This window comes from Mytilus edulis, chromosome 10 (assembly GCF_963676685.1).
Source record: "Mytilus edulis chromosome 10, xbMytEdul2.2, whole genome shotgun sequence".
Lineage (NCBI taxonomy): Eukaryota > Metazoa > Mollusca > Bivalvia > Mytilida > Mytilidae > Mytilus > Mytilus edulis.
Window position 1 is genome coordinate 46,145,900 of NC_092353.1, and position 13,288 is coordinate 46,159,187.

General features: G+C 33.5%; 2 protein-coding genes across 3 annotated transcripts; both read left to right on the forward strand.

The window, feature by feature from the left end:
* Positions 1-628: 628 nt before the first annotated feature.
* Positions 629-6,217, forward strand: LOC139491303 (uncharacterized). 2 transcript variants are annotated; one of them, XM_071278921.1, is made up of 5 exons: positions 629-1,309; positions 2,745-2,958; positions 3,497-3,710; positions 4,869-4,967; positions 6,005-6,217. In XM_071278921.1, the coding sequence occupies exons 1-5, from the start codon at positions 829-831 to the stop codon at positions 6,194-6,196; spliced, it is 1,200 nt and encodes a 399-aa protein (XP_071135022.1). In that variant the 5' UTR covers positions 629-828; the 3' UTR covers positions 6,197-6,217. The 2 variants fall into 2 exon arrangements, with proteins under 2 accessions (XP_071135022.1, XP_071135023.1); XM_071278922.1 differs by having other exon boundaries at positions 653-1,309; positions 3,500-3,710.
* Positions 6,218-8,441: 2,224 nt separating this feature from the next.
* LOC139492447 (temptin-like) lies at positions 8,442-10,799 on the forward strand. The gene is made up of 3 exons (XM_071280632.1): positions 8,442-8,698; positions 9,405-9,555; positions 10,594-10,799. Exons 1-3 carry the CDS (start codon positions 8,516-8,518, stop codon positions 10,668-10,670), a joined length of 411 nt encoding a protein of 136 aa, XP_071136733.1. The 5' UTR covers positions 8,442-8,515; the 3' UTR covers positions 10,671-10,799.
* The last annotated feature ends 2,489 nt before the right edge of the window (positions 10,800-13,288 follow it).

The following is a 13,288-nucleotide window of genomic DNA, read 5'->3' on the forward strand; positions in this document are numbered from 1 at the left end:
CCTATATTAGTTATAAATATTGAATTCTTTGATTCGCTGTTTTACGTCATGCCCGCTAACAAATTGAAAACTGTACCTATACGCCTGATTTTAGTCCAGATTTTTAGTATTCGTATTTTAGAAAGTCTAACTGATTAAAATACTACAATAGGTAACAATTTGACAATTAAGTAGTGTCAACCCTGTGATTATGACCCGTGTAATACTATATAGCATATTAATCCTGAATACACCGTTTGGTGGTGCGCCTGTCAGATGCGGAACGTACAGATAAGGTAATCGGTAAAAGGTGAATATACTATTGGTATCGGTAATCGGACTCGACCCGGAACTTCTTAATTATTGGCAATATTAATAACGTGGAAAACAAAAGGGCCTGGAATGGTGTAATTTTTAATCTACACCTTTGTACTATATTAGTTATATATAAAGTTGAATTTTTTGATTCGTCGTTTTTACGTGATGACGGCTGACAAATTGGACCTCGTAATTTTAGTATTATAGATATATATATATATTTAACAAATCGTGCAACAAAACATGAAATTCTTTACAAGACGGCAATAAAGCACCTGGTCATTAATTGATAAAATGGTCTCGACTTCTTATGGCCAGACTATATACTAGTCTATTTGCGAATATATCTGTAATCTAGCTACAGATAATAAACAATGAAACATGACAACATGATATACAATCGTTTTACAGTGTTAAAAACAAGCACCTGTCGAATTATCTTCTACATGTACACTTAAATAATAAGTTCAAGACTATGCGAGGTTAGAGTCAAATTCAAACTTTTACACTGATCACAAGATAATTCAAATAATGTGGCTTTTATTGTGTTTTTGTTTTACTGTTACTGTATTTGGGCAATTACCGGCCAATACCAACTACCAACAATGCGCCGCAAATTTAGCTTGTAGTATAAACTACGAGAAAACTTTTCAAGAAAAATTAAATAATCTGGGATACCATACGACGCTCCAGATACAATCACTTAAACAGTCTATAAATTCACAAGTAACACCGCTTACACAGGACTTGGAAATCCTGAAAACAAACGCAACGGCGATCCAGGACGAGGTTACACGAGAGTTGCAGCTCGTTTTCCGTGGACTCGACCATGATAGAGCATTTCTTCATAATCTAAGTGTTGGAGTGTACAACTTAGCCAAAGAACTTCACCATGAACAGTACGTAAGGTTTCAAGATGTCCATAAAATTATTGAAGAAGTTAATTTAGTTAAACAAGCACTTGGTATGATGAACAATCATTCGGATCTTTTACAAGCGGCTTCATGCGAAGGTAAGATAATAATAACATTAGATGTATGTTTCATTATAATACGTGATTCTGACTGGCTACTCTGCAATCTCGCGTTATTCCTTAAGCAACTTCATAACACAATAAAATTTATCATTCATGATGACACGAGGCCCCACAATAAAGTGCACAGGTAAATGAAATAAAAACTTGATAAAAATCGTGTTTTCATGATCCTAGTTAAAAAATGTAATTATAAGTATTGATGGCTTCTTTTTGTAACTTCATGGGGATGTAAAAGCGTTGACCGTGTGCACATTTTTAGAATTAAGCGCTTCCGCGCGTCATACAAAATGTACTTCGGTCAACGCTTTTACACCCCAAATGAAGTTATAAAAGGAAGCATTCAATTCTTAATTGTATGGAACGGTAAACCGTCTCACAGAACACAATGTTTTATAGAACGGTAAACTGTACTAGTTACTATTTTATATTTCTTCTCTATGTTTTTTTTAAATTATTTATTTAGTTGTTGTCGTTGCTGTCATTCATAACCACGTTTTTACCTTAAAAATTAAAATTCCTGAATGTATTTCTAATTAGCAGAATTCAGGATAAAACCAAAAAGTGTTTTAGTTTTTTTTTTATTGCGAATGGTTTGTGTTGCTCGGTGGTTTGTTTTGTGTGTTGCGTACTGTTGTTTGTATTTTTTTTTTTTTTTTTTTATCTATGGCGTTGTCAGTTTATTTTCTGCTTACGATTTTGAATGTCCCATTTGCATTGTCTCTTTTTCCTTTCTTTTTAAGCTTTCTAGCAGTGATCGATAATGAAGGGTCTTGGGGGATGATTTTTGTATCATTTATCTTTGGCTTTGAACTAGGTGTTAGTATTTAAACTGCAAGTACTGTCATATCTTTTTTTTTTTGTGTAGGGAGGTATAAATACCCTGACCCGTTCTGTCGGTTGCTTGTTTTCTGCTTTGTATCAATCTGATGGGTTTTTCCCTTTCAACTGATGTTGTACAGTTACAACACTGTCCCAAATTAGAGAGAGTGTTTGGGTGCCCGATAAAATGTTTTCCCTCGCCATATTCTGTATATAAACTTCCCAAGTTCGAACCCATCGATAATTCCATGAATAAAATTCGTTTGTCGCTGTATATCATATTTGTATTTTGTTCATTGTATTCACAAAAATCTGTTAGTTATTTTTCTTTTGTATGAATTGTTTTTTATTTGTTATTTCGGGGCTTTGTATAGCTGACTCAGTGGTATGGGTTTTGCACATTGTTAAAGGTCTTACGATGATCACCATTTGTTAAGTTAAACGTTTATGTCATTTGGTCTCTAATTGAGAGTTGTCTAATTATAAATTATACCACATGTTCTTATTTTTATTTGCAAAGAACTCGAAAAATATGTCTCTGAGCATTTTTCAAACTTTGTAATTTATTCAATTATCATTTTTTTTTTGTTAGTACAACTGAATGCTACCATACACAATGCAACGTTTTATGAAAGTCAATACAGAAAAGTGTTATCGATGTATCATAACCTACAGTCGACTGTTCATGACGTCAGACAACAACAGCAGATGCTCCTTACTCAGCTACAAGAAAAAACGCGGGAAGCAATGCGTCTGCAGAAGCAGTCTCCACTTTCAAGTCCGCCTCCAGCTGCAAAACTTTCAAGGTGAATTTTATTATATTTAGTTTTATTTTAATCCCCGGAGTGATTTTAATTGAGTACCATCCTTATGCAATCGTGTTTCAAAACAGGATACCAAACAATACTGGATAATGTTTAAAAAAAAATGTCATTTATATGTCGAGAAGACTGTTCTGAAAAAAAAATGACTTTGCAAAAGTGAAATTAAAACCACCTCATTAAATCAACTATAGGTCATCGTACGGCCTAAAACAATTAGTAAATTTATATCGTAAAATCTGCTTTAAAAGACAGCGACATGGTTACAGGTGAAACAATTCAAACGAAAAAAAAAACACACACAAAAAAACCACAAAAATAAACCCCGTCTGATCAAAGACAAAATGATAAACGAAATACAAGCCTGATACAATCAGCCTATAATCAATACCTTTGGAAATAAAAACTCGACCTCAGAAAATGTCCTGGTTGGAGAAAATTTTCCATATTACAACATAAAGAGTTATGATAACCTTAGCTGGTATTTTTTTATACAAAATTATCTAAAGTTTATTTTTGGTAGTAGAAGTGCCAATTGTGGTGCAGCACTTGGTATGGAAGACGGGACAATCCTAGACGCTTTTGTATCCTCCAGTCAAAGCTTTGGAGATTTCAGTGCAGGAAATACTCGACTAAATCACGCACGTGGATGGTACACGGGGGCTAAGACAACATCAAAGGACTGGGTTCAAATTAACCTGAATTCTTCACACGTCATTACAGCTTTGGCAACTCAGGTAGTTTTAATTATCTATGGTCAATTTGTGCTTCAAATTTATCAAAAGAGTTGAACATGTTTTATACACATGAAAGGCTAAGTTTTATGCATAAAACACATGTGCATAGATTTTTCGAAAAAAGAAATGTATCGTTTATTTCATTTAAAAACTTGGTGCATTTCTTTCTAACACAAACGATTTAAACGACTAAGCGCGCACATGTTTTAATCATTTGTTTCTAACATACGTTTGCAAAGTTTACATAAACTTTGACAAACTATGCACTCGCTAAAAATGCGTCTGCAGTTTGTCGTTCGTCGTTTGTTAGAACAAACGCTACATTTGTTTCTAACTTCACCCTGATTAAACGATGTATTTGTTTTACGTTTGTAAAATGTCTGTTTACCAACAAAATGTGCATACATTATTGAAAGTTCAAACAGGGTCAGTAAACACTGATTAAACGATGTAGTTGTTTCTACGTGTGTACCGTTTAGAAAACAACAAACGCCACACAACGTTTACACAATTTTTGTTAGAAAGAAATGCACTCTATGAAATGTAGCACAATACGCCAAAAACACACGGGAAGGCATGAAGAATATGACATGTATGAAGGAAAGAAAACAAACATTGCTCTCTAACATCGTTAAACTTTCTTAAGTTAATTAAAGTATACGATCAACTCTCATCGAAAGAAATGTTTTAGTAATGTTTTTTAGTTTATTATTTATACAATTTATTCGTATTAACATTACATCTATGGTATAAACAATTATATATTCAATTTCAATTGTTGTTTTTTTTAATTTATAATTGACAACAGCAAAACACATTCTACAAAGCATAACAAATTGCCATTTATAAGAAAAGAAAAGATACAACACCGTAGAAACCAACAAAAAATACAAAATTAAAATAAGAACGAAACTAAATACTATCTTGAACTTTAAAAAGCTGTTGTAGTGTGTTTTGTTTTATAAATAAAATCTTAAATAATAATGAGTTTGTTTCCTTCGTAATCATATGCAACAATAGCGTTTGTATATCCATGTTCATTAGAATAATTATTATTTATATACTTATAACTGCATATAAAAAAACCCAGAAACGAATAAATAAAACTATTTGTAGAAAAGTTAGGACAAACATAAAAACTTTAATTTTGATTGTTAGGGAGCACCCTGCTGTGAAGTATGGGTTACCAATTTTACCGTATACTACTCAAACGATGGCAATCATTGGCACCAACACAAGACTGGCTGTAATTCACAGGTTTGTATATATAATCTAGAAACATATATCAGTTCTAAATAGTAATTCCCCAACAATATTTAAAATCTTGTATCAATTCTAAATAGTAATTCCCCAACAATATTAAAAATTGTTGTCAACTATTTGAATGAATGCTTGTTGGTGAGAAACTCGGGAAACTCATTATTAAAAGGTACTTGATTTCTGTAATAATGTATATGCTTCTCTTTTATTTTTATATATTTCTCTCATAAATATCCACTGTCACTCCTTCATTGTATATATGTTATTGTAGTTTGTCTTTAATTTGTTGCCATAACCATTTATTGTCAATGCGTTAGTGCTAATAAAGTTATCTTATCTTGTCTTATGAAAACGACCACGAAGGAGAACACATTTTTAAATTAAGAGCAATATGGAACTGATCGTATCACATTTCATACTGATGTATTTATATATTACGGATTGGAAGATTTGTAATATAAATTGTTTCGCAAATCTACGGTGACATCGGAATATACAATGATAAAATTGAAAATGGAAATTGATTGAATGTGTCAAAGAGACAACAACCCGACCAAAGATCAGAAACAGACGAAGGCCAAAATTGGGTCGTCTACACAGCGAGAAAATCCCGTAACCAGAGGCCGGTTTCAGCTGGCCCCTAACCAAAATGTTCAAAATGAACAAGTTTATGTGTACGTTTGTATGTTTTGTATACTGTATTGTCTTTTTGTTAATTTACTTCAATCATGATTCAATGCGTACAATACGATTGGATAGCACACAGAAGACACTTTCTTTCATATCGACAAGAATTAAAGTAAGTCCATAAGAATAACATCTTTTTTAAAGTTTCCAAGCCGATCCTATTCTCTTATACCCCAAAACCCTACCTTAAAAGTGAAATGGAAATTTTGCATTGAATAATTACCAAATTCTAGGTAACCCTATTTATTCTACAGAAACGTATAAAATTGGAAGAAAAAAAATTCAAACACGTTGCGCTGTTTATCTGGCTTAACTGAACATCGATAATAGTAATGTTTCTTTTATAGAACTTGGTTGGAAACACTGATCAGACAACGATTAAATATCAGACTCTGGATCCACCAATGGTAGCAAAGTACGTGAGAATAAACATCATAGACTTTCACAAGAAGAACAACAGCAATTCTAACTACATCGGAATGAGGACAGAGTTGTATGGGTGTCATGTAACTGTCCCGAAGATAACACAACCTCATTAATAAATTTATGGTTATCGACTTAGATTTTGTTCACTTGTTTAAATTTGACTCCACAATAAAGTCACCAGACTGTTCTTTTGTCAACCTGTCTCTTACAAGTCACGTGTATTGTCTGACCAACGCCGTTTCAAGCAGTTTCTTTTATATTTTGGTTGTTCAAAAAAAGAAGATGCGGTATATGATTGCCATGCAATGATACAACATATCACAAGAGACCAAATGACACAGAAATTAACAACTATAGGTCACCGTACGGGCTTCAACAATTAGCAATACCGCATAGTCAGCTATAAATTAAGGCCCCGAAATGACAAAATGCAAAAAAAAAAAATCAAACGAGAAAAGTAACAGCCTAATTAATTTACAAACAAAATGAACGAAAAACAAATACGTAACACAGCAAAAAAAAAGTCAACCACTAGATTACAGGCTCCTGCCTTGGGACATGCACATGCATACAGAATGTGACGGGGTTAAACATGTTAGCAGATCCCAACCCTTCTCCTAATCTGAGACAGTTGTGTAACAGTACAACATAAAAACAAACTATAAATATCAGTTGAAAAAGGCTTAACTCATCAGTTGGATACAAATAAAAATACATCTACCAAAAACACAGGGTGGAAGGGACCGAGTACTTGTAAATCCCAACAACATAAAGACACTAAGTACAGATCTAAGAGTACTCGCAGACACTGACAGCTAGGACAAAGCCAATGACAACTAATAAATAATAATTCATAACAAACCACTAACTTGCATACTAATGCTTCTTCCAGTTTTTCAGCTAGAACTTTCATATTTCGCATCTTTTTTGTACATTATTATACAACGAGCGTGAATGTTGAACTTTTAAATTTTTTTATGAAATTGTGTACAGTGTAATGTTTCCACGTCTGACTTCTCCAAGATCCATTCCAATCTAATTAAAATATCATATAGTTTCATATTTATCATCATTGTTTAATGATGCTATCGCGATAGTCAAACACTTTCATACATTTTAGGTTACAGCTCAGACATTTTACCATTTGGAGGAAAAAAAAGTCAAACAAAAAATATCAGTTTACAAAACACAATTTAGAAAACTATAGACTTATCAGCACGAACCTGGCCAAAACCGGAAGGTGCCCCAGAAGGGGAATGTAGAACGGTTCAACCAGCTCCACATGTGGCACCCATCATGTTCAGTGGCGGATCCAGAAATGTTCATAAGTGTAGGCCCTCTGACTGCCTAAGAGGGGACCCGCTCCAGTCATGCTTCTGTGATTCCCTATATAATCAACGAATTTTTTCTTGAGATCGCAAAGGGACTTACAAGGGTTGTTTGGCAATAGGGTGTTTGTCAGTTTACGCTGTCTAATCACAAAATATAGCGACAAGGTATTTTTATTATCACTTCGGTAACTTTCCCCCCGATCACCAAATATTACTTGCCATCAAAGGCATAAGAACATAAACTAAGAATACTACATACAACTAGCATATGAGTTTGACAGATTAAGGTGGTACAAACTGTCGGTTTTATATCTATTCACGTCGGTGATAATAATATACATGTACATATATTTACTTATGTCTATTAATAAAGTATTCCATCAATAAGGGAACTCGATGATGATGTAGACCGTAGACCCACGACTATTTAGAATATAGTACTGTCCTTTTGGTCAATGGTATAGAAGACTTTATTTTCAGAATACTGAGGCAGAATGAATTTAAAACATGTTATTGGTAAGGAGTCATCCTATTGTTTACTAACAAACCAAAACAAAGACTCGGCTAACATGAAAATGACTATGATTTTTTTTTGTAACGGCGATAACACCATTCTTAAATTAAAAAAAAATGGTTTTACCAAAACAAACGATTCAATTGTTTTACGCGGGTCTGGATGGGTGACTTTTCATTTCTTTAATTCTTAATTTATAGCCATTTTGAACTATTCTTTATTTATTTTGCGCATATTGAATGTTCTTGAATTTTTTGTGTGCATATTCTTTAGCTATTCTTTATTTATTTTGCGCTTATTCTCTATTCGTTATTTATTTTTCCCACATTCTTTGTCTTTTATATTTCAGCATCCTATTGTTATTCTTTTTTTCTCTCCTTTTTTTAGTCATACATTGTATAATGTATATATTCTGCACCTTTTTACTGTAATTGTATACTCTATTCAGTTAACCCATCTAGACCCTCTAGTATTGTAGATGTAGTAACTTTACAAAAGACAGATAAAGGTTAGCCATTTCATATAATATCGAGACCATCACGACATGTTTGACATACTAAGAGCTATAAGGAGATAAACGAGAGGTCATGTTCCTACTTATTTTATGTCTTGTTTTAACAACTGGTGTTTTGGGATTTCCATGGTTTAGAAATGATATTCCTAATGGATACAAAGTACCGGACCCTTGTACTGGACAGACTGGTCAGATATGGGAAGGAGTAGGACACAACCAGGAACCAGGAGGAGGACCAAGAAATCCGTTTGGACTGGTAACTTTTTGTTGATCATTCGTTCGTTCGTTCGCTATTATTGTTACAAACTGTAGGAAACATGTTTACATTCTCGATTTAATAGTGCGTAGGCCTACACAGGTAAAACACATTATTTATTATGGTATAAGTGATAACACAAATTTATATATATTTTTTAAACACTATCAATCAAATTATCATTTTCAAAATTAAACAGTAAAATTTTAGGGGAAATCTGCATTCAGAATATATTCTTTTGTCATCTGATTCACCAGAATATTTTTTTCATCAAATTTAGGAATTTTGTTTTCCTACAGAATTTGTAGGAAAACAAATACCCCCCTTTTTTGAAGTTATATGCTCGTTCCCTTAGTGTATTCAGCATACATATTATGTTACAGTGAACAAGCATTCTAGATGTGAGTATTGTCATGTATTACATAGTCCCCTATCGGTTACTGTACTAGAACAAAATTCTTATTCTATAACATGTTGTTAATATCAAGTCAATATAATCAAACATAACGAAAAAAGTGAGGAAAACTGATTATTGTTTTAATTTTTCTTATTCCAATGACCATAACTCTACATAAAATCATATACACGTAACCTGTCGGCTATACTTCATGTAAGAAGTCCCTTACTCACTGTTATTTTCAAGTCCAAACACTAAGAAATAAATATTACCAGAACTAGGTTAAATTTGCTTCTTTACTCCTAACAGGATTTTAAGACCGTAGGCTTTAAATGGACGAAAGAACTCTGTCAAAAAGATTCAGACAAAGATGGACGCACAAATGGCGAGGAACTTGGTGACCCGGGCTGCACGTGGACAAAAGGAGGAACTCCTAGTGCCGCTGCATCTGGACATCCAGGTGGGTTTCACGCTGATCTAAAGAAAATATATATTTTTTCTTCCACCTTTGTTATCAACTATAGAGTTTTCTACCGAATATTGTTTAACAAAGGAACAGGCGCGGCGACGTCAGAGGGTGCACACCCAGCTCCTCATTAAAACAAAACAAAAATGTAATTTCGATGTAAAATCATGCATAGCTAGTTATTTTTCTCAATTAACTCCTAATTTTCTATGGCACCACATCCCCAAATATTAAATCCAGGATTTGCGCCTGAAAAGCAACCCTATATATCTATTAAACAATTCGTTTTCAATCAACTGTTAGAAAATGTTTAGAGAAAGCAACATAAAAGGAATATTTTGATTAACAATTTAACAGATAACCTTTGATGTTATATCACTTTTATTTCCGATTTAGAACAATGTGTACTAACCATGCATGTATGCCATCATAATTTTGTACTTTGATAATAGGCAGTGGCTATTCGTCTGGCTAGCCGGACAAATAGTCAAAAATGTCTATTCATCCGGCAAGCCGGACAAATAGCATTTTTACGGTATTTTGCTATTTGTCCGGCCAAAAATATAATGGTGAAGATATAATATCGGGATTTCAGGAGACACATAAACGCTGAGTAGTTATGAGAATATGCAGCAAATAAACTTTTGAATTAGTTACTTATAGTCCTGGCAAAAAAATGTGCAAATTATTTCCATTCATTCACTAAAACAAATCAAAATGCAAATGAATATACTACAAAGTATACATTTTATTAAGATTTGTTTTTATTCTAAAGAAGTTTGGGTGAAGGCCAAAAAAAAAAGACTCGTCTTTTTATTTGTTCTACTTCGGCTAACCGGACGACGAATAGACACTCCGTTAATAATAACTTAATTACTGTATTTGTTTACCTCAACTATTGTATCTGTATTTATATTGAATGTTTCTCTGTAAACTTGTATTTAGTTTTTAGAGAATATAGTATCTATCTATGATGACCGTGTGAGTTACTGATTCAAGTAATGACAAATTGTTTGTTTTTGTTAATTTTAGGTATTTGTGAACCAATGAGTAACTCCAGTTGTGTAACAGTAAATAAAGATATAATGTGTCCATCAAACACAGGATAATGATGCCTGTTTGGTCACTGTGTGTAGCTGCTTCACTTCGAAGTGGACAATCTAGAGCATTAATCACTTATCTGCTATTGAATGTGCACAATATGGAATAAACATGCTATTTAACTGTTTTGTATCAAACACATGTCTTCTTTCTTGTAAGTTTATTATATTCCATAAAATCATGCCAAACATAATTTGCACCACTGATGAGAAATAAATTGGAAAGAGAAAGCACTTACCATAAGCCTAAACAAAAACTCCATTGGCAAAATAAAATAAAAACGATAAACCCAATTACAGTCCACAAAAACACTACGGAAAACTTACCTCGCAAAACAAACTTAACCAGAACCGCCGGAACTGTACTACTAGTGGCATTAGTCGTGATGATTATTTCAAGTACATAGTAATTGACAAATCGCATTAGATAATATCACCACAATTGAGGAAAAAGACGTTATCGTTGCTTCAAGTGGAACATTCGTGGTTGTTCGAGACACACATACCCATAACAGTCAATATAATCTCTAATTTCTTGAATTGTGGTGACATACATCTTAATGGTACTCGTGGAAATTTCGATAGGATGTTTTAAGTTTTACCATTATTTATAGGAACCCTGTCTCAATGACGACTAAATGTATTACGCAGTTTCCCTCAGTTGTGGTAACATACATCTTATTGGTGTCCTTGAAAATTTCAAAGTGATGTTTTAGGTTTTACCATTATTTATAGGAACCCTTGTCTCAATGACAACGGTTACGCAGTTTTCCTAAATTGTGGTGACATACATCTTATTGGTGTCCGTGGAAATTTCGATAGGATGTTGTAAGTTTTTACCATTATCTATAAGAACCCTTGTCCCAATGCTAACGGTTACGCAGTATAAATAACGTTATGAGAGAAAACGTAAGCGCTGAATATAGGTGTTTCACACACGCTGCACATTATTCATAAATCTAGTGCCCTAGCTGAAATGTCTCGCCTGCTTTACTTATTATGATTGAATATATGTTGAAAGTTTTTACTAATCTAAATAAATGCAACAGAAGTATACCGCTGTTCAAAAGTCACAAATTGATGAAGAGAAAACAAATCCGGGTTACAATCTAAGAGTATCACATAAACTTAACAGAATCAATGATGTATGAAAATGAGGTCATGTTAAAATAAACCACGCCAGACAGATATGTACACCTTACAGCAATTTCGTGCACCAAATATAGTAGTCATATCACTTATGTAGAACCCGAAAAAACAAATCAAACAACAAAATCTTAACATTGACCAATGGACCATGAAAATTAGATCAATGCAATATAAATTCTACCAGACATACATGAACACTTTCAGTCATTTCATATACCAAATATGGTTGACATTCAGCTTTAAGTATCTGAGCAAGAGACTAAGCACCAAAAACGAAACATTTTCCAATAAATGAATTTGAAAATGAGATCAAAGCCAGAAGTACGATGCCAGAGACAGTGTTCCTTTCGCTAATAGAAATCTAATAAACTGTTATCACAGAGATATGTCTCGCCTTTTTGTAATTTTGATTATGCAAATGTTGAAATCAAAATAGCAATACTTAAACATCTTACACAAGTTATGAAAATATTCAAAGTGAATGAATCGTGACTGAGTTACATGGCTAAACAATCTCCATGTAAATGAGATGTACCAATGCTTATACAACTGCATAACAATACCATTATGACCATTGACTAACTATAAGTCATTCCCAAATCTAAATATAAACATTAACTAGTAAACTTTGGAAAAGTTTCAGAGTCAATAAGGGGGGGTGGGCTATATAATTTCCACGGAAACGATACTTGCAAATGATAATAAATTTCATACCAAATATCATGTTGAATTAACATATTATTTAGCAGTTCAACTTAAAATGATCTAATCACAAACTAATACATGTAAACTAAGATAAGTTTGAAAGTCATTAGACTGTGACTGAGGGGTGAGGCCAAATATTCTCCATGGAAATGAGATGTGCCAATAAAATTGAGAATGGAAATGGGGAATGTGTCAAAGAGACAACAACAGCAGAGGGTCACCAACAGGTCTTCAATGTAGCGAGAAATTCCCGCACCCGGAGGCGTCCCTCAGCTGGCCCCTAAACAAATATATACTAGTCCAGTGATAATGAACGCCATACTAATTTCCAAATTGTACACAAGAAACTAAAATTAAAATAATACAAGACTAACAAAGGCCAGAGGCTCCTGACTTGGGACAGGCGCAAAAATGCGGCGGGGTTAAACATGTTTGTGAGATCTCAACCCTCCCCCTATACCTCTAACCAATGTAGAAAAGTAAACGCATAACAATACGCACATTAAAATTCAGTTCAAGAGAAGTCCGAGTCTGATGTCAGAAGATGTAACCAAAGAAAATAAACAAAATGACAATGCTTGTACAACTGAATACCAAATAACATTGGCCTACCACTTATGGTTCCCCTTGAAATGACCTAATCACAAACTAATACATGATAACTCAGAAAAATTTTCAAAGTCAATAGACCATGACTAAGGGGGCGGAGCCAAATTATCTCCATGGAAATGAGATATGCCGATGCGTACACAACTACATACCAAATATCATTG